The sequence below is a fragment of the Aspergillus brasiliensis genome (assembly GCF_001889945.1).
Source record: "Aspergillus brasiliensis CBS 101740 unplaced genomic scaffold ASPBRscaffold_2, whole genome shotgun sequence".
NCBI classification, from domain to species: domain Eukaryota; kingdom Fungi; phylum Ascomycota; class Eurotiomycetes; order Eurotiales; family Aspergillaceae; genus Aspergillus; species Aspergillus brasiliensis.
The window spans coordinates 3,690,854-3,709,545 of record NW_027137443.1 but is presented as its reverse complement, the minus strand read 5'-3'; the positions used below and the strand labels follow the sequence as shown (position 1 = coordinate 3,709,545).

Here is an 18,692-nt window from a genome sequence, read left to right as displayed (position 1 = left end):
CTGGCTGGGAGTGACATTCTTGTAAGGCTAACAGTGCATATTAATCAAGGAACGCAGACCGACCAACTCGAGACGTCACTAGATCCCCCACTACTATATACATTCTGTCGCAGCCAATACATTCATCCTAAGCAGAGCGATAAACCTCAGTCAACTCAAGCAACATCCTTTTCCCATCAACACTGCCCACGGTCGCCAAAGTAACTGTTGATTCCCGCTTCACTGAACCGGTTTGCTTATCCTTCACAGTGAATGTAGATATATGTGCAACCGAGCCACCGCCATTGCGGGCCTCACTTGGCTCGCGACTCGCAAGGAGCTCCCTGTTACTTTCGACTGAAAATTCATATTGTGCACGGTTCCTGGCAATGGCGTTTTTGTAGTCCTCGTAGGTCAGGGCGGTACCGTTGATCCTTAACTCTGTTAGCAGAGTCTAAAGGGGGTGGTAATGTAGATGCTCATACCTCACTTTGAGGTCACGACTGAAGCTGGTCTGAATCGACTGCTCTGAGAGCTCGTCATCGGGTTGAAAAAATGTGAGATAAATGATGTGATCAACCCATTCACCCAATGGGGTAGTGTTTTCGGATGGTGAGGACATTGGTACCGTGTTTGTTGTTACTTCGATGTGAACTGAATCTGGTAGAATTGGGACAGGTCACTTCGATATTGGAGCTGTAGGGTTACAGGCAGGAGGTTGCAGGCCAGATCGAACTATATATACCATGGATACATTAGCCTTAGGAATAAACCTTCTCCTCTCATCCCTACAGCAAGGTCTACCAGCGGCGGAAGACCGCCACGTTCAGTTAGATTAAACATGATCCGAACTGCAAGGCTGCGGAAGTTCATCGGTAGGATTTGGGAAAGTGACATCGGAACTACGGATGGCTCGTATTATGGCTTATCGCGGCGGAACTTGGTGGGGAAGGTGGAAGCACTACTGGGGCTTCTTCCGATGGCTTGCGGAACTTAAAACTTTGTGAGAAGCGGAGCATCAGTCAGCAAAGACTAGAATATCCTTTGCTCTTACCTCTTTGGGCTAAAAGCACGTATTCAGATCAAGACTGTTTGTCATCATCTACATTATCTTGCTGGATATCCTGATGAGCAAAATCAGTGATAAGATACTAGCTAAATTGATGGCTATAAGCTCCTCTTCACTTTGAATACACCTCATAAAAATCTATGGGATAAAGAGTTTGAAAGAGACTCAGACTGCATATAACAGCACCCGGGAATTAAATAAATCTCATATAAAAAGCTGTTGATGCATGACAAGGCTTTTCCATTCAGTGCCTTTAATTCTCCACTGGAGTGATCGACACGGATTGGTTTGGGCCCTCAGAGCAGATACCCTGGTTCGGAACGGACTGAAGCGAAAGCATGTCCAAGCTGGACGTATTCAGGCCGTTGGACCTGCTATACATATTCTCGCATAATGATCCATACACTGTTCGTGATAAGCGGCTTTGAAGACAAGGGGTGCACAGGGACAGAGAGGAGTCCTATTGTGCGTAGGGAGAATCTATCGATTTCCCGAGGGAAGCAGATGATGCAAAGGCCAGTAGGTAGCAGAGGTGGTGAATGATCTGGTGGTGCCTGACTACAGTGAATGTCTTCACAATGATCTTCTCTCTGTTGGTTAACACTACACTTTTACATCATTCTTTCGTCTCCCAGGCGGTCTTCCGGCCATCCCAGAACGACAGGCGCGCCCCAAGTGACACCAGGAGGAAACGACCACCTAAAGACTTCAACTCCACATCCTCACCATCCTCACCATCCACAAACATGGCGCATCAGCCAGACATCATTCCATGGCATACCCTCGCCTCCCATTTATATCCAGGCTCGGGTTCAACGAGCTCCCCGTCTAGCGACCACGCTAAGAGTACCTGCGACAGCACAAATTTCGATTTCGGCTTTAACTAGCACACATCTAAAGTGTGTTATGACTTTACTCGACTCGTGGCTAAAGTCATCGAAGAGTCCTCAACCCACGAGCGAAAGAAATATCCCGCCCACTATGACCCTCCAGAGAATGATACCATCATAATCAACGACAAAACTTCCCAGGAAATTGAAAGGGAGTTCGACTGGCGTAAAGCTATCTTTTTAATCGCTCACCCGGGTTATCATCTGCCCTCCCTCAGCACACTCGGCATGAGAACTGCATCCGCCTTTTGCCATCCATACAACCCGTGTGTTCATCATTTTGTTCATTTCAATGCATTGGGTTTTCCCAACCTGCAGCTAGCCATCTGTCTGATCCTCCGTGGCGACATGGACACCCTTCTTCGGGCATGTGCTCATCCCGATGTAGGACTGCAATCGTGGCGTGACCTCTACCAGTTCGATTTTGGGGTATGTCAGAATCTACCCTTCATCCTCATCCATGGACCTAACGGCTACGTTGTACGTGCAAAATACTGACTGGACACTCCAATGAGTCAGTTACACCGCCTCACCACCATTGGTTGGAGAATGCTTTACCGAAAGGCATTATGTTCCTACATCTCTCTGAATATCGCCTATTGCTTCCCGAGCACCTGGGACCCGGAGGCCCGAAAGACAGAGGAAAGGGATTACCGAAACACGAGTCTGTATCAGTTAATGCTATTTGAGTGCACCACAGATGACGGGAGCTCGGAGTTTATTCTCGGCATGCATCGAAGGTTCTTTGGTGTTGACAGAGGCCAGTTTTACGAGGCTGATGCTCTCCAAGCGGACGAGTACCAGGGGCTGAAAGGCTGGGTCGGTAATTACAAAGCCTTCCTCCAGCGCAACATGTACGGAAAACTTTCCATTGAAGAGTTCCTCACCGTAGGAAATGTGCCCCTCCTATTCGTGCCTCGTGAGGCTGATGTCGGCGAGGTGCGCTGGATCCTCTCGCGTGCAGGGAAGCTCCCGTTGGAGTTGGTGCTTATTATCATGGACTTGGCAGACTACACGCCGCGACGCAGTCTGGAGGTCCCGCACGATCCTCTCCACCCGGCTAACCGTGGGACGCTGGATCAATATCTAGAACATTGCTGGCAGATAATGGTCCGGTGTGATATGATAATCAGGGAGCTTGGCATCCCTCACTACCCGTGGGAACGTGAAATTGAGGGTGAAATCTTTGTGCACTGGGACTGGGGGCGCCCCTTGGTACCGTTCGGCGCACGAAGCCCTGTTTGACTATGTAGTCATCTCAGGGCGCACCTGGACGTGTAATCTATTTACATACCGGCTTTCCTTTCAGATGCTAATCCAAAGAACTTCCAATGACTCATCATATAACCTCATGTTATGATACACAAGCCCCTTCTATCTTCCATGACTGGTAGTTTATAGAACAGCGGCGACGAAAGCAGCAGCAGCAGCTCCCAAGACGAGGGCAGCATCACTCTTAGCCAGAGAGGCCTTGCCCGTGCCCGTAGAAGAAGCATTCACATTCGAGGCAGTCGTAGTTTTGGAAGCGCTAGCAGTGCCAGCCGTCGCACTGCCAGTGGAGACAGCGGAAGTTTCCGTCTGCTTGCCAGTGATAGTAGCAGCAGAACCAGTGCTACTCGCGGTCTGCACCGTCGTGGTATGGGCGGCGGACGCAGCTACACTCGTAACTGACCCTGCGGTGATGGTCACGGGAATCGGGTCCAAACCACCAACCACAGTGGTAGTACTGGTTCCGGGGATGTTGGCACCGGCGCCCGAGGCTGTCTCCGTGCAGACGGCTTGCATTGTTCCGTCGACGGAGCAGACGCAAGTGTAGTAGCTATGCACCAGAAGGTATCAGTATTAGCCAACGCATAGACTACAGACCATGACCAACTCACAAATCTTCATCCGGAGAGTCCAAGATCATGGCAGTCATCGTGGGCTCAGCAACCAAAGTGATACCGGGGCCCATGCCACAATCACTGGAGTCGGTGCCGGGGGCACAGTTGATACTGTAAGTTGTTGCGGTCGCATCCTAGATCACTGTTAGTGGAGGGGGACATATGAGGCTGATGGAGACGAGGACGACTTGCGTTACCGACGATGGACGCGACCAAAGGCTGTGGGTCGGCATCGAAGATGAACATGGATGTGACGGTGGCCGTGGCTGAGACCAGACTGGTCGCAGCCAGACCGAGAAGGAGCGTGCGGTTCATCATGTTGGAACGAGTGACTGATTGCTGTGTTGGTATATAAAGAGTGTATGAAGAAAGAGACCGTGGGAAGATGCAACAACGGAATGAACGAGGAAGGGAAGAAGAGAGAAAGGGGAATCTGCAGAAGGCGCGACGGCGAACAAGCCTCATCGCGATGCTGACTCTTTGAGGATTACTGAAAGAGGCAAAATTGAGACCGGATCTAACCGGCTTCAGGGCAGGTCCGGGCAAAATACGCCCGACTAGTCTCCATCGGGAAAGGCCAGAAGCCAATTCGGGCCCAGACCCTGATTTGGGCTCTCCACTAGTCCCTAATGGGACCTAGCGCGGTCATGGAATCCGGGCCAAGCAGCAGAATTCATCTCGGCTGCAATTAACCAAAGGATATCTACCAATCTGATGGTTGTGGCTATCTGTTCCTGATAGTCTAAAGAAGGGGAAGGGTCCCTTTCATTGGACTCTTTGCGGCCCCGCAATGCAGGCATCTTTAGAAAATGGCAGGCAGCAACAGCAACAGATTGATGTCCTTCCATGCTTTGTCAAAATGCGATGATGTAGACGGACATGAAAAACAAGCTGCTGTTGCCGCCCACTTCGGTACCCTAGGGAAGAGGACAAATACATTTTGTACTTAGTACTTAGTATAAGGATTGCATAAACGCCCCGTCCTCCTCCTCTCCGCCGCATGTTAATGAACTCATCATGGTTACTACCTGATCTCATTCAATACTGCGCAAGACACATCCCAGGTAATTCCCTTGATATATTGTCTTTCACTGCTGCAAGTCATCGTGACATGGCATAAAAGGCTGGGATCAATTGCCCCTGTGAATTGTGATTGCCAATTACCTTACACAATGATAATCACTGCCGTCAGGCTGTACTTCACCGGATGCTCTAGATGGCCTATAAATACAACCCTTCGCAGTCCTTCTTCCTTCTCCTCATCTTTCTCCATTTACAATCCACTCATTAGACTGCCAGGCCTAGGGTTCAAAGAAGGCTAAAGACAGCGCCCAACTTCTGACATATCAGACAAGATGAACTTCACTCTGGCTGTCCTGAGTGTATGGACAGACCGCCGTCCTTACTTACACATCTGATCCCAGAATTGAAATGGGTAATTACATCATCTATAGATCGAATCGCCCAGAAACCTAAGCACCATATCGGACACCTCAAAATCGACGCGGTGAGCAGCTAAGCTCTCCAAGCTTAAAACGGAAATCAAGCAACAGAATTCCCGTCTTGAACAGCTCGACAGGGAATGGTCTCAGCAGTGGTCGGAACGCCACAACACATTCGATAGCCTTGGACAACAGTTAGAGTGGAGTTCACCGTTGGTTTTGCCAAGATCAGAGACAGGTTCCTGTCGACATATCAGAGGGACTACATGAGCGATAAGTCGGTTGAATATCAACAGATCTTTAGTCATGGAAATATTAGAGCCCATGGAGGTCATATGAAGGCGGATGGCTCCTTATGCCAGACGCAAGGCCGCTGTATCGATGCAGATGGCAAAGTACACCTCACGCGCTGAGCGAGATAAAGCTTAAGAAGAGGCCATGGAAGCAACATAAGGACAGGCCCTTCAGGCATGATTCACGCAGATGCTCTACATATGCAAAGCCAGTGACGTGTCTTGCATTATCACGGACACGTTCAGATGTCTGTGATGTCGCCCATCTATATTCATTCACCCAATGCGACGAGGATAGCATATTGATCGGCATAACTTGAAATATCCTTGATCGCTCCAGATGCAAAGAGGGTCCTCAGAGATTCCGCCGTGCTGTCTTCAGGGAAAGTATAGAAAGACAATGGCGCCTGATCTTATTAAAAGGTTTGAGGGCTTGGCTACCCTCAAAAATACCACTTTTTCTGGCTCCCGCAAAGAAGATTACGATAAGAAGTACTAACAGTTCGATTCTGGTTATTGCAGTGAAACTGTCAGTATGAATTACGGTTTCGACTAATACTTCCAACTTACCTGGTGCCTACATCTCCTACTAGAGCTTATATCCATATTAATACATCAGATGCAGGTCGTCTTTCAGGTTTAAACACGAGCATCTTGGAAATGCAGTGGCTACTGCAGCGGATTGCCGCCAATAAGGGGGTTATACAGCTGATTAGGATTGACAAGTACTGACACACTGACTTCATATCAAAATTTATACCTCGCCAATTTTTCTATCTCATTGCCTGACTCGAGTAGTTTATCTCGATACAAGGCCTGGGAGGCCCCTTCCAGCAGCCCGAAACGCAATGTCTTGCATACGTTACGAAGTGATCGAACAACTGGAAGAAGAACGAACCTCTACCCTCAGGTGTAGCCTCCAGCCAAGCCTTACCAAGCGTGTCTGCCTCTTCTAGAGGCTGGAATCACCAATGTTATAGACGAAACTCAGAACGGACGAGTAACGCAAATAAGATGCCAGACACAACCCATTCATATACCGATATATTGCTGACAATCGAAGAATGTATAGGCGATATATGTGTTGCATGGTGGCCAAGACACCTTTGGACTCTGAGACGTTGCGCACCTCTACCCCTGTTTTTTAAAGCACGGCCCAATAGATACCCTTGTCGAAACTGATCCATTGTCTAGGAAGTCTTGCGCTATGGATATATATGTCGCTCAATTGCTCAGCAGAGTTGCTTGCGTGGTAGCTACGGAAGACTTAAGAAGAGCTTTCAAAACAAAAACTAGAAAGCTCTTGTCCTGCATAAACCCTGCCAAAATCTCTCATATGGTTGAACATGCTATACTACCGGCAGTGGTTTATCTTGCTATGCAGGACAAGATCTCAGCAAGTAAAGAAAGAAGCTATAGCGCGCACTTAATCTCAGAACTCAAATGGAATAAACTGCTTGGCTTCAGTCAGACCTACTAAGATACTTTGGTAGGTACCTTTTAGAAGCATACCTACAAGTAAGTAAAACCCCAAACCGGGGATTGGCCTGTGCCAAGTCTAGGAGCCACTGCAAATTGGGGAAGTCAGTGGTAAGTGGAAGTACTCACAACTGACCAGCCATGACGAGTCGACCATTAGGTCTTGACCGGAGGAAACGTTAAAAGTTTGCACAATTCAATCCTCTCCTCGACAAGGGCCACTGACCATAGATTATAGTTCTCCTCAATCCACTGGCCCATCGCTCGCAAAAGATACCCAGGTTCGCCTTTGAGCCCTACGATATGAACGAAGATAAGACCAGCCTTGCGCTTTGGATCTGGTGGTTGAAAAAGGGCACGCCAGAAGGCACAGCAGTGTTGACTGATATTTCAGAGCTGCCGAATGACCCCAACCCTGAAGCAGCTGGCATAGCGCTATATGATCCAGTACGGCGCCAGGCCATTCATTCTCTTGAGCATCTGCATCTAAGAACCCGGGCTCCTATTCAACTTTTCCTTGCGATTACCATTATTCTGGAACTGCAGTGGTTACTCCAGCGGATCACTGCGATGAGTGGGTCTGCTGAGCGCGAGAAGCCGGATGACAACAATCATAAATAGGGCGAAGATTGCTCTGCCATGAGACCAATCGACATCTTCCCTTTATCGTCGAAGCCATACTGCAGATGGCACATTGATATACTGACTATCAATCACAATATAGGTTTAGGATGTACTTTCACGTGGATGATACATGTCTCGTTGACGGCAAAACATTTGGCGGACCTCAATAAAAATAGTACATAAGATGTACGCAACAAACACTACTCATCTATGAGCTAAATCCATCGATTGTAAAGGATATGATGCAGGTCCATGTGCCCCCTCTGAGGAGTCAGAGCGACGTCAACTCATCGAAAGATCTCCAGCAAGACGAAGTCTGTCCACACGGTTTCAAGCCCAAGAGCAGCACTGTGGCTTGCGAACATAGACAAGCTCAGTCAGTTTGCTCGACAACCACAGGATGTTGTTTTGAACCGCTTTCTAGGTTTCGAATCAGATAAGATTGTCTGAAAGTGTAAGCTCGCATGACTGTCCCTGGTGTTAATAATATCAAGAGATCTAATTATTTTTCAAGGGATGCAACGAGATCCAAACTCCTCGTCCGTCGCGTGTTATACGTTCAGGATCGCACTGAATCTAGGGGAGAACGTCCAGTATAGGATTCCCATAGCGGGTCTCCAAACCAAGCGAGACCCCCTTCCGTACCAGGTGTACGGTTCCATCTGGATGTTGGTATGCGAGGTGACGACCTACTTGCGCAGTGGATTTTTAGCTGATGACATTGGCTATGGTAAGGTTGGTGCCCTCTACTCCACTGTATTCCATGTCTGCTAGCTAATCATCCAATCTAATAGACACTCATGACTATTCTGATCGTGCTAACCTCGAGATGGATTGAAATCGCCATCCAGCGAGCTTGCGCTAATCCCTATATCGGGCCTGATGATACCCTTTGTAGATATAATACAGACCTCCCTATCTGATGTCCCTGCCGACTGAGCGCGCCGAATCACATATTCTCCAAAATCCGCCGGGGCGCCAACTCTATCTTCGTTCTGGGATGCGCTAAATTGCTTCTGATACGAAGAAAGATTACATCAATGGCATGATGGGGTATTTTCGGACGCAAGAGGTACTGAGAAGCCAGAAAACAGAATTATATCCAATTACTGTGATGAGTGGGACTGTTAAGCCCGGGAAGCTGGCTGATACGAATGATTTAGTCTAAGACTAATCTCTCCTAAGTCATGTCCTCATCAAGTTCTAATCAGTCCCAGTCCGCTACCTCGTCTTCGCTTAACCAGGCTGTAAGCTGAGGATGGAGGAAGAAAGCACCACACTACCTGCACCTCAACTAGCCAAGCAGAAGTTGGAGATATTACTGGAGAGCAGTTGTCAGCAGGCCAGGGCTTCAGTTTTGTGGTTTTTCTATGAGGATACTGCATTTGCCTAACACAGATGGCTCCTTAATGCTATACCTGGTATTCCACATCGGAATTGAGGCTATGTGAACGTTCCAATCCTTGCTATCTAGCGGCACCCGGGAGGAGAGGTTGAAGAGCTATGGTATTTACGCTAATGTGGCCACCATAACTGGTAATCCATTGGCATCACATTTCGATATATACGCAGGCCTGAACCGGCTTTGCGGGTTGGGCTTTCTGGATGAGGTCTATAAGGGCCTGTCTCAAGACCGGCGCTGGAACGATATAAATTTATTGGTAGTACGGTACTACTAGTATACATTCTCATGATATTGAAAATATCAAAGGGTACTACGAGTACTAAGTAGCGCTAGTGCTATGATCAGAGAGTCCGTGGAAGCCTCCTGTGGAACTACTAGTATTATCATCTTTAGTAACCCATATAACAAGTCTCTTTCTAGCCCTCTTATATCTAATCCACTTATAGTAGCAGAGGTCCATCCTACCTCCACTCCACGTAGTGAAAATCAGCTGGATCTAGACACCTTTGTCGCTCCCCAAACGCATACAACCCCAGCATCATCCCTGTAAAAGCTACTCCCACCGGCGGCGCTGCGGTCATACTGCGATTATCCACTTCGCCTATCCAGCGTATCGGTTCACTGTTTGGCTCGTCGTCGGTGATCTCCTGGAATCCGAACTTGTAGGCATCCCCACACTCGATCAACAGACGGACATCTGATTGAGAATGTCTTAGACTAAGGTCGATTACTTCACCCCCTGCAGGACTGAAGCGAACGACACGCCCACCATCCGCTGCTCGACGAATGCCGATGCTGCTGTAGGTGAAGTAGGTCCACCACACCACTGTACCAGCTTCGCATACATGATTCCTCGGGTTGAAGGAAAGTCGGGTCTCCCAGGTACAGAACCGATGAGTCTGCTTCCGAAGGAACAGAGTTGGACACGCCGGAACGGATATATTGTATGGACCACCGTAGAGACGAAGGTACCCCGGCCGCTCAGTAAGAGAGTAATCACGCACGACTGGAGTATTCTTGCGGTACCATCCAAGCTGCAGCTCACGGGCGGAAAAGTCATCACGCCATGCGACTGGAACTGATAGCTCGTAGAGGTGGGGACTGTCCGAGTGAAGCGGGATTTTGTGGCCTCCGTTAACTATGGGCCAGTCGTCCTGCCAATCGACTGGAGCTAGGAATGTCTCGCGGCCTGTAACTAGCTTAGCATATTGTGCATGTCTTGAAGATGATTGGCACTCACCAAACACCGATTCCTCCCACTGCCCATCCTTCCAGACAGGACGCACTCCTAGCAACACAGCCCACCACTGCCCCTGCGCATCTTCCACTAGATCCGCATGCCCAGTATTCTGAACACTATCATCTACTCCATTCCGCCAGAGCGGATTACTCGGTCCAACCTCCCATGGCCCAAATGGGCTAGTAGTACTACGACTGACCCATTCGCAATGGCCGCTCTCGGTGCCGCCCTCCGCAGTGAAGAGGTAGTAGTATTTCCCTCTTTTGAAGATATGTGACCCCTCTGCGACCCCCGAGGTAGACTCTCTAATCAGCTTAGGTTCGGAGGTAGAAGCGCCTGTCTCTAAGTCCAGGGTGACGATGTGGACAGCGAAATCCTTGAGATTCGCACCCGGCGTTCGTTCGAGTTTGCGATACGTGCTTGAGAGGTAGACGGTGCCGTCGTCGTCCCAGAAGAGCTGCACAACTTGTTAGTTAACTATCGCTTTTTGAAATCGGGCCACGGGAACAAACATCCTGATCAAAGCCAATCTGGTCGAAATACACCGGATCCGACCATGACTTCGAGTCCCAGATATCAGTAGTCTTCACGTAGAATCCCCGCGGCCAGACGCGGTCATCTTCCTGTGGCCGATAGCGCTGGAAGCACGCAGCGAGGATATAGAAGACTCCGTCGTGATATCGCAGGGTGGTTGCCCAGACACCACCGCCGGGCTCGGGGGTTTGGATCTGGAGTTGGCTGGGACGGGTCAGGGCATGGCCGATCAGGGTCCACTGGATGAGATCCGTGCTGTGGTAGATGGGGGCACCGGGGAAGTATTCGAAGGAGGAGGTGACGAGGAAGAAGTTTTTCTCGACGCGAATGATGGAGGGATCGGGGTTGAAGCCCGGTAGGATGGGGTTGATGTACATCTTTGATATATATATATATATATATATATTTTTGGGTGTGAGGGGACTAGAAAATACGGGGTAGTGTTGCCATGCAGGCCAACTTTATATCTGTCGATTGAGTGGTAGATGATTGGTGGAGAAATACGGGAAGTGGAATGCAAATGAGGGGACTGCTGCCGAGGGTTATGCTCTAAAGTAGGTTCTCTTTTCATAACGATAGCTGACTATAAGGATCTACGAGTAACTAGATTTGGTGATCTGTGGTTCGTTATATGAGAAATGGCAGAGCTACTCGACAATTACGCCGCAGTCTGTCGCCGACGCAGCCAACAAGGCCAGCCATACGGAACAGCCGTGAAATGGGTCTCAAACTTCCACTGGTTCTTCGGATCAACCTGTTCAATGTCATAATCTCGCAGGATCGTGGCAGTAACTTTGGAGATCTCGAAGTGGGCCAGATTCCGACCGGGACATTGGTTGTAACCAGCTCCCCACTGACAGTCTGTTAGTACACTGCAGCATATGAAGCTTCAGCAGACTTACATGGATGAGGAATGGGTCCATCTGTCTGGCTCGCTCAGGATCCAGCCATCGTTCGGGATTGAAGTCGTCACAGTCAGGTCCGAACAGCTCTGGGTTCCGATGGAAAGCCCAGGGATTGATGCTGAGAAGTGTCTATAGCAGAGGTCAGCACATTTCGCCCTTAGAAGGTCATCAACTTACTCCTTCTTTGAAATGTTTACCGTCAATGGTGAGGCCACCTGCCGGAACAACACGAGGCAGCCCAGTGCCAGTCGCGGGGTGATAGCGATAGGTTTCTCTGATCTACACTCATTAGCATAGCGGTCGCGATCGAGGAAGAACCACTTACACAGGCCTGGAGGTAGGGCAATTTGGCTGCCTCGGCATAAGATACCACATGCGACAGATCACCCCGAGCATGTGCTTCATCCACCTCCTGTCGCAGCTTCTGCAGGTACTGCGGATGGCTGAGCAGGTAATAGAAGAACGCCTGCAGCGTGGCACTGGTGGTATCAGCGCCGGCGCCGATATTGGCGACAGCAGCCCCAAATACCTCTGCCTCATCCATGCGGTCAGGATACTCCCGGCGCACATGCAGCCAGCGCTCCATCATGTCCAGTCTGACGGCGGGGTTCTTCTTTCGAGCATCAATGGCAGCCAGGCAAGTGTCGAAGATATGCGACGAGGGCTGCATTCCAATCCGACTGAGCAACGGATTCCCCAAGGTGAGATTATGCAACCACACATAGTGCCCCATGATGGCGATGTACAGCGCCAGTGCCCGGGTATTGGCGATAGCATTGCGGATATCGGTGCCTGTCTCGAGGAAGCGGAACGGGCTGGAGAAGGTCACTTCGCCGACCACGTCGAAGGCAAAGTAGTTGAACCAGCGATCAAACTCTACCGGTTTACCAGAGGCAATCAGTTTATCGAACTGGTCTTCAAGTTTTCCGACAAGAGCATCCACGAAAGGCTCGGACTTGATAATGTTTGACAGGGCATAGCCTGACGCTACATTACGGGACTTGCGAATGTGGCGCTGAGGATCCAGTTCTGACATTTGGTTGACATAGTGATAGTCAGGCAGGCTGAAGATCGAATACCACGATCCCTGTAGTATCTTAGCGTGGGTGTCTGTGTATCGGGGAAGATACTCTGTATCATACCTTGGCGATGTTGGCGTGGAGCAAGAGACGCACCGCATCGGGATGAGCCACGCTGACTTCGTTGTCGGCGATGCGCACAAAGCTGCCTTTTTCCTCCATTAGTAAGTACGATTCGTGGTCATGAACCAGTGGAATGCACGGACCATGTTGACGATGGAGCTTCACAATCTCCTGTTCAGTATGACCCTTGATCAAGTGGTAGACCTGCCAGAGACTCGAAACTGAGGCTAGCCAGGGACCAGGGATATCCCGGATGGACGTCGCATAGCGTCTTTTCACAGCAATCACAGCAATAAGAACCAGCAGCAGGGATGGCAGCGAGACTGGCAGGGACGTCAGACTCCCAGGGAGCCAGGCTGACACCGACGGGACGGGCATGCTGGGTCCTAGTGGATGACCATGCGTCTCCCTTAATTCGAAAGTCAATCCCAGTCGATCCTTTGTCCGTTATTTGTATTATCGCGTAACCGGCTTCAGAGGCGTGACACGCACCGGTGGTAATTAGTGTGCTGCTAATGCAGCGCTAACGGGGTCCGTGGACACTAGATATTTCTTTTGGTGGACAGCCATCAGCCAGGGGCCATCGGGTGGTGGGCAGATAGCCCCTGTGTGGTCGTTCTTTGCCATACAGAATTACCTCTTTCTATTAAGATCATTTTCCACGGTGAGAAGCAGCAAACCCACTCTGTCCACTGTAAATGCATAGGATACTCCATTGCATGGCAGGCCAAGATAACCCACCATCCGGACTGACAGACGGTTAGTGGAGAATCGGAACGCCTTGGCCAATTGTTCCCCTTCAATCTGGCCGTCCAACTCGGCACTGACAGCCGCGGGAAAAGGAACGAAGCGAGCTTGTCATGGCAGTTGCACGAATCACATTCTACTCATATCGTAGCATTCCCACTCTGTCTCCATAAAGCAAGGCACCGCCTTCTATCCTCTGCAATATCCATTGTGGCCTCTCCAGAAGGCACATTGAGCCTATTCGCCCTAATGAGGGCTCCACTGCCCATTGATGAGGATTGTCGGCTTTTCTTCTCCTCATCCGGTGATCCTGCATGAGCCGTTGACACTTGACATTCCCTTGTTCCTGCCGCAGGATTCGCTAGGCGAAAATAAGAAAACAAAAGAAAATCTACCATGTCCTCTGTATTATATATCTGGGGATCTCCGCCTATGCTTTCCTCCATATCCGTCCCCTGGCCTTGAACTAGCGGCCCGGCGTCTGGCCATGGCGTCGACCAACAGCACTCTCCAATTGACGCCGGAGTTCCTGGCGCAGGACCGACGACCCCAGGCGAGGATCGGAATTGGCGTCGTGACAGCACTTTCGGGCGTGATTGTCCTTATTCGCGTGTACGCGCGGTGGTTCATGATCCGCAGTTTCGGCTGGGATGATGGACTCATCTGCATGGCGATGGTTGTCACCATAACCTTCCACCCGAATAACCCAAAGCTAACAATCCATTCCTTGGTATATATGGCAGGTCCTCAACATCATAATCATGGCCCTCACCCTCCAAGTCCTCCGCCACGGCGCCGGCCTGCACATCTGGGCCCTCGACAGCGCCTCAACCCCACTGCTATACAAATGGCTCGTCGCGGCGCAGCTAGTATACATGATCGCATTGTGGATATGTCGACTCTCCGGACTAGCCTTTTACCATCGATTGAACCCGATGCCTCAGTTCCAACTCTATCTCCGGATCTCCGTGGGGTTCGTCACGGCCGTCATGTTCGCCCAGGTCCTGATCATCGCTCTACAATGTGTCCCGCTCGCTGCGCTCTGGGGCGGTGCTAGGGGAAAATGTTTGGGTTCGAAGACCGTGTTTATTTCTACGGCGGCGATGACGATTATCTGCGACTCGCTGATCTTGTTGCTCCCGGTGAAGATTGTGTTTTCGATCAAGGCGAATGCGATGCGCAAGGCTGCGTTGAGTGGGGTGCTGTGTTTTGGTGTTTTGTATGACTCCTTTTTATCTTTCGAGAGGGGTCCACTTACTAACTCTTTCTTTTTGAACGCAGTGCCGTGATGTAAGTTCCCCCCTTAATCCAAATATATTTATATTATCTAATACCTGCATTTGCTAAAGGACCTCCGTCTGCCGCATTATCTCCATGATTCCCGCCATCCAGAAACCCGACGCAACCTGGTACTTCTCTGTGGTGATGGTGTGGTCTGACACGGAAGTCAGCACGGCTATTATCGCCTTGTCGTTGCCGGCATTAAAGGGTCTCGTTGGCTCTGTGGCAGGCAGGAGTACGCGGAAAGGAACGGAGCAGAGTCCAGAGAGTGGGAGTAGTAATCGGGGTCCTGATGTGCATCTGCAGAATGTGCATGGCCATGATCTGTATGAAGGTCCGGATAGCTATCCGAATGAGGCGCAGGCTGGTATTGGGGATAATGCGAGTCAGGAGGCATTGTGGGTGGATAGCATTACTACTAGTCAGGGGATATATGTGAAGAATAGTGTGAGGGTTAGTGTGAGTGATCGATGAATAGTATATATATACTGTATATGACATTGGGATGTATGTGATGGCATCAAGGCTACTTCTCTTTCCTCTGAGTACCACGTTCTTATATGCACAAACATTTGACATATGATAGTGGATCTATGCGTAGACGTCAATCACACTCCTCGGCTCACTATACCGCCCAATCGGCACATATTCCACCTCCTCAAACCCCATCGACTTCGGCCCGCCCAGCTCCATGCCTCTCGGGGTATCCGTCCATCTCGGCGACGCCGCAATCGCCAACACCACCACCTTGAGGCCATACTTGAACTCTGGAGTCCCTAGTCCATTCCCAGACTCGGCATCCAGCACGACAATCAGATCCGGCACCGCAGCGAGAATCTTCTTCTCGCCGTCTTCCAGCACCGCCTCGACGTAGGCATTTTCGTTCTTGAACGGGATGTTCAGCGTCGCTTTGCGGCCATCACTAAGTCGTCCATCTACCTCTAATACTCCGTAGGAATGGCCTGTCTTCAGTACCCTCGATACACTAATCACCTTGCCCTCGCCTAGAATAGCTCCGCTCTGCGGTCCACCCGCCGCTTCGATAATCCGCGTCGCTTTATCAGCGATATTCTTCTCTAGACTCACAGCCCGGCCAATCCACCATGCCAAAGACACGGTATTGCGAATCGCCTGCTGTCGCACCTGTGTACCCCGTTGAGGCCGCCAGGCTGTGCCCGCCCGACATCCCATCTCCACGACGGCCGCACGCATCGCCTTGTCTATCAATCGATCCGTGCGTGACCTCGTCATAATCATGAACGTACCATCGCCACTGGCCGCCACGCCCGGCAGGATGTTTTCACCCCTCGGAGGGCCGTATACATTCGCTGTAACCTGCCACATAGTGGGATACGCACGACCCATGTAATCTGCATCCACACAGGGGACGTCGTAATGTGCAGCAACGCCGAGATTCACCATGCCGTTTCCGCCGCCAATCTCGAGAGCCAGGAAGGCAGATACGGGCGCACTGCCGGTCACACCCATCAGTTTTTCGTGAGCTTGAAGACATTCGCTGTTCTCCAGTCGCTCCATGCTTACTTCCGGACTACCCATGCAGCCTGTCCAGCCGACTAGGGCGTCGTCTGGTAGAGACTCCGGGGAGATGACCCGGACGGCACCCGGGTGGTCGTGCAGGTAGGCTTTGGCTTTCAGGTACTCCTGGTACGGGTCGCCGCCGCCGCCGCAGCCGAGGATCTTGCAGCCGCGGGTGATGAAGTCGAGGTCGGTGGGGGAGATGATCCATTGGTTGTTGTGGATGTGAGGACGGTAGGAGTGAAGGTCAGTTGGGGGAAGGGTGTGAGCTGGAGGGCTGGTGGTATCTGTGTCGTATACTTCCTCGTCTGGGATGACACTGACTAGTTTCTCTGTGGATGACTCTGCTACAACGTCCAATTCTCCCACAGCCCGAACCACAATACGCGCCTTGGCTTCGACATACTGGATGGGTAGCATGGTCACCTCTGCGATCTGCACTGTATCCGGCCGGGCGCCGTTGCCGATGGCCTTTTCAATGGCCATCTCGCAGACGGCCTCCTGGGCGTCTTTGACCGTGCGGTTGGAGGTGTCCACCACCGTATCCATCACTCCGGATACCCGCGAGATAGCGGCGCCGACGGCGTTGGCCACCTCGCCGCCCTTGACGGTCTGCACGCGTCGGATGCCCTGAAGGGGTGTATCGGTGCGAATGATGGGCGCTCCACCGCCGACGATGAGAACGTCCACGTCGTCCTTGTGGATTTTGGTACGGTCGACCAGCTCCTCGATCTTCTGTCGCATGATAGATTGTGCCTGGTTCACCATGGGAGGAGTTATATCCGACAGTCTGGAGACATCGCCCATTCCTTCTAGCGGGTTGGCTTCCGTCACGCCATGAACAGCAGATGCCACGGCGATATCAGTCGCTGTGAGGTGGTCTCCCCCAAACAGCCGAGCCTTCTCCAACAGCTCATGGGCTACACTATCCGGGCCGACAGTGCAAATATCCTGCCCGATGCCGCGGATAATACTCCCCCCTCCTAGTCCGATACTCTCCACTGCAGGCAGGGCAAAATTCGTCCGCACGCCGCCGACCAGACTCGTCACCGAGCTCATCTGCGGCAGACCATTGGGGAGGAGTAATCCGCTGTCGGAGGTAGTCCCGCCAATATCAATGACCACCAATGGTTCCGTGCGAGTGGCCTTCTCCTGCTGCAGCTCAGTCGCTTCTGTAGCCGCACGCCAGAGAAACTCTCCGCCACGAATGGAGTTGGTCGGGCCTGAATTAAAGGTCCGAATAGGGAGATGGACTGCCTCCGCCGCACTGAGGACGCTCCCGTCATTCTGAGTCAGATACAGAGTGTGGGGCGTATCCTGGAAGATATCCTCCATAGCTTTCTGAAAGCCGTAGATCGTCCGTTCCGCCAGGGGACGGAGTGTGGCGTTGAGGATAGCCGCGTTCTCTCTCGCCAGAAACCCCAGACCGGATACTTCGTGAGAGAGAGTAATCCGCGGTGTGTACGAAGGACCAGCGAGCTTCATCGATCGCAAAAGAACTTCCTTGGCTTTTACCTCCTGGCGATGATCCAACGGTGCATACATACCGGCGATCACCACGTTCGAAATCCCATCTTTGACTAGCTGCGCTCCGATCGTCTCTAGCTCTGTCTCATCTAGCGGGCTGATCTCCTCCCCGGAGATCTGGTACCCACCATGACAGAAGTAGGGCGACGAAGATTCAATCCGCGCGCGCAGATCGAGAGGGAAATCCACAAAGGGAGGAATATTGCGACCGAATCCCTCGTCGGGGCCGCCACACAGGCGGATTACAGCGACGCGGCGCAAGGAAGGTGAGCGTTGTACGACGGCATTGACAAAGTGGGTAGTTCCGATGATGACGCAGCCGATAGACGAGAGGGGGACGTTCGCTGCTGCAATAACGGCCTGCACGGCGGCGGTGATGCCGGTGGTGACATCTGGAGTCGTGGGTGCTTTGTGGGAGGCGAGGATGGCGACGGGATTGAGGCGGATGAGCACGGCGTCGGTGTTGGTTCCTGCGTTGAGTCAGTGGAGTATTCCAAACAAAGTGGGCGGAGTGAGACAAACCGCCGACATCCACGCCCAGACGATAGCGAGGTTCAGTGAGACTACCCATGGCGGTGAAGAATGGTGCAGATTTGGGATGAGAGTGTGAACCCCTCGTAGCTATACCCGTAGATATATAGACTCTTCGTCGTGGGGATGCATTGGAGATTGATAAGCCACCCCCTCATCCGAAGCCAATCGTCGTGGCGCGATAT

General features: G+C 51.2%; 9 protein-coding genes across 9 annotated transcripts; 4 read left to right on the top strand and 5 right to left on the bottom strand.

The window, feature by feature from the left end:
- Positions 1–4: 4 nt before the first annotated feature.
- Positions 5–644, bottom strand: ASPBRDRAFT_204260 (uncharacterized protein). Its single transcript, XM_067621699.1, has 2 exons — positions 465–644; positions 5–413 (listed from the first exon to the last, which is right to left on the bottom strand). Exons 1-2 carry the CDS (start codon positions 599–601, stop codon positions 128–130), a joined length of 423 nt encoding a protein of 140 aa, XP_067483943.1. The 5' UTR covers positions 602–644; the 3' UTR covers positions 5–127.
- Positions 645–1,626: 982 nt separating this feature from the next.
- ASPBRDRAFT_27117 (uncharacterized protein) lies at positions 1,627–3,183 on the top strand (the record flags this gene model as incomplete). Its single annotated transcript, XM_067622334.1, has 3 exons — positions 1,627–1,894; positions 1,949–2,418; positions 2,458–3,183. 3 exons carry the CDS (start codon positions 1,627–1,629, stop codon positions 3,181–3,183), a joined length of 1,464 nt encoding a protein of 487 aa, XP_067483942.1.
- Positions 3,184–3,333: 150 nt separating this feature from the next.
- Positions 3,334–4,136, bottom strand: ASPBRDRAFT_52256 (uncharacterized protein; the record flags this gene model as incomplete). Its single annotated transcript, XM_067626870.1, has 3 exons — positions 3,334–3,757; positions 3,819–3,955; positions 4,014–4,136. The coding sequence occupies 3 exons, from the start codon at positions 4,134–4,136 to the stop codon at positions 3,334–3,336; spliced, it is 684 nt and encodes a 227-aa protein (XP_067483941.1).
- Positions 4,137–7,176: 3,040 nt separating this feature from the next.
- ASPBRDRAFT_192807 (uncharacterized protein) lies at positions 7,177–7,656 on the top strand (the record flags this gene model as incomplete). The annotated part of the gene is made up of 2 exons (XM_067620529.1): positions 7,177–7,213; positions 7,274–7,656. The coding sequence occupies 2 exons, from the start codon at positions 7,177–7,179 to the stop codon at positions 7,654–7,656; spliced, it is 420 nt and encodes a 139-aa protein (XP_067483940.1).
- A 323-nt stretch (positions 7,657–7,979) lies between these two features.
- ASPBRDRAFT_416654 (uncharacterized protein) lies at positions 7,980–8,719 on the top strand. The gene is made up of 3 exons (XM_067624622.1): positions 7,980–8,113; positions 8,174–8,394; positions 8,454–8,719. The coding sequence occupies exons 2-3, from the start codon at positions 8,176–8,178 to the stop codon at positions 8,580–8,582; spliced, it is 348 nt and encodes a 115-aa protein (XP_067483939.1). The 5' UTR covers positions 7,980–8,113; positions 8,174–8,175; the 3' UTR covers positions 8,583–8,719.
- Positions 8,720–9,416: 697 nt separating this feature from the next.
- On the bottom strand, positions 9,417–11,252 carry ASPBRDRAFT_39170 (glycoside hydrolase family 43 protein). Its single transcript, XM_067624091.1, has 3 exons — positions 10,817–11,252; positions 10,305–10,761; positions 9,417–10,253 (listed from the first exon to the last, which is right to left on the bottom strand). The coding sequence occupies exons 1-3, from the start codon at positions 11,213–11,215 to the stop codon at positions 9,526–9,528; spliced, it is 1,584 nt and encodes a 527-aa protein (XP_067483938.1). The 5' UTR covers positions 11,216–11,252; the 3' UTR covers positions 9,417–9,525.
- Positions 11,253–11,373: 121 nt separating this feature from the next.
- ASPBRDRAFT_72577 (cytochrome P450) lies at positions 11,374–13,289 on the bottom strand. Its single transcript, XM_067629172.1, has 6 exons — positions 13,029–13,289; positions 12,886–12,971; positions 12,069–12,830; positions 11,921–12,022; positions 11,741–11,872; positions 11,374–11,691 (listed from the first exon to the last, which is right to left on the bottom strand). The coding sequence occupies exons 1-6, from the start codon at positions 13,261–13,263 to the stop codon at positions 11,497–11,499; spliced, it is 1,512 nt and encodes a 503-aa protein (XP_067483937.1). The 5' UTR covers positions 13,264–13,289; the 3' UTR covers positions 11,374–11,496.
- An 830-nt stretch (positions 13,290–14,119) lies between these two features.
- Positions 14,120–15,387, top strand: ASPBRDRAFT_170897 (uncharacterized protein; the record flags this gene model as incomplete). The annotated part of the gene is made up of 4 exons (XM_067619697.1): positions 14,120–14,308; positions 14,376–14,851; positions 14,914–14,922; positions 14,982–15,387. 4 exons carry the CDS (start codon positions 14,120–14,122, stop codon positions 15,385–15,387), a joined length of 1,080 nt encoding a protein of 359 aa, XP_067483936.1.
- Positions 15,367–18,594, bottom strand: ASPBRDRAFT_170896 (uncharacterized protein). Its single transcript, XM_067619696.1, has 2 exons — positions 18,499–18,594; positions 15,367–18,446 (listed from the first exon to the last, which is right to left on the bottom strand). Exons 1-2 carry the CDS (start codon positions 18,545–18,547, stop codon positions 15,505–15,507), a joined length of 2,991 nt encoding a protein of 996 aa, XP_067483935.1. The 5' UTR covers positions 18,548–18,594; the 3' UTR covers positions 15,367–15,504.
- Positions 18,595–18,692: the final 98 nt, after the last annotated feature.

Coding starts and splice junctions, on each gene's coding strand:
- ASPBRDRAFT_204260 (XM_067621699.1), bottom strand. CDS start 601: ATGTCCTCACCATCCGAAAACACTACCCCATTGGGTGAATGGGTTGAT. Junction 414..464: donor AGTCGTGACCTCAAAGTGAG/GTATGAGCATCT, acceptor AACAGAGTTAAG/GATCAACGGTACCGCCCTGA.
- ASPBRDRAFT_416654 (XM_067624622.1), top strand. CDS start 8,176: ATGCAACGAGATCCAAACTCCTCGTCCGTCGCGTGTTATACGTTCAGG. Junction 8,395..8,453: donor ATGACATTGGCTATGGTAAG/GTTGGTGCCCTC, acceptor CCAATCTAATAG/ACACTCATGACTATTCTGAT.
- ASPBRDRAFT_39170 (XM_067624091.1), bottom strand. CDS start 11,215: ATGTACATCAACCCCATCCTACCGGGCTTCAACCCCGATCCCTCCATC. Junction 10,762..10,816: donor AGATTGGCTTTGATCAGGAT/GTTTGTTCCCGT, acceptor CAAGTTGTGCAG/CTCTTCTGGGACGACGACGG. Junction 10,254..10,304: donor GTGGGAGGAATCGGTGTTTG/GTGAGTGCCAAT, acceptor AGCTAGTTACAG/GCCGCGAGACATTCCTAGCT.
- ASPBRDRAFT_72577 (XM_067629172.1), bottom strand. CDS start 13,263: ATGCCCGTCCCGTCGGTGTCAGCCTGGCTCCCTGGGAGTCTGACGTCC. Junction 11,873..11,920: donor GTAAACATTTCAAAGAAGGA/GTAAGTTGATGA, acceptor CCTCTGCTATAG/ACACTTCTCAGCATCAATCC. Junction 11,692..11,740: donor TGGACCCATTCCTCATCCAT/GTAAGTCTGCTG, acceptor ACAGACTGTCAG/TGGGGAGCTGGTTACAACCA.
- ASPBRDRAFT_170896 (XM_067619696.1), bottom strand. CDS start 18,547: ATGGGTAGTCTCACTGAACCTCGCTATCGTCTGGGCGTGGATGTCGGC. Junction 18,447..18,498: donor TCTGGGCGTGGATGTCGGCG/GTTTGTCTCACT, acceptor GACTCAACGCAG/GAACCAACACCGACGCCGTG.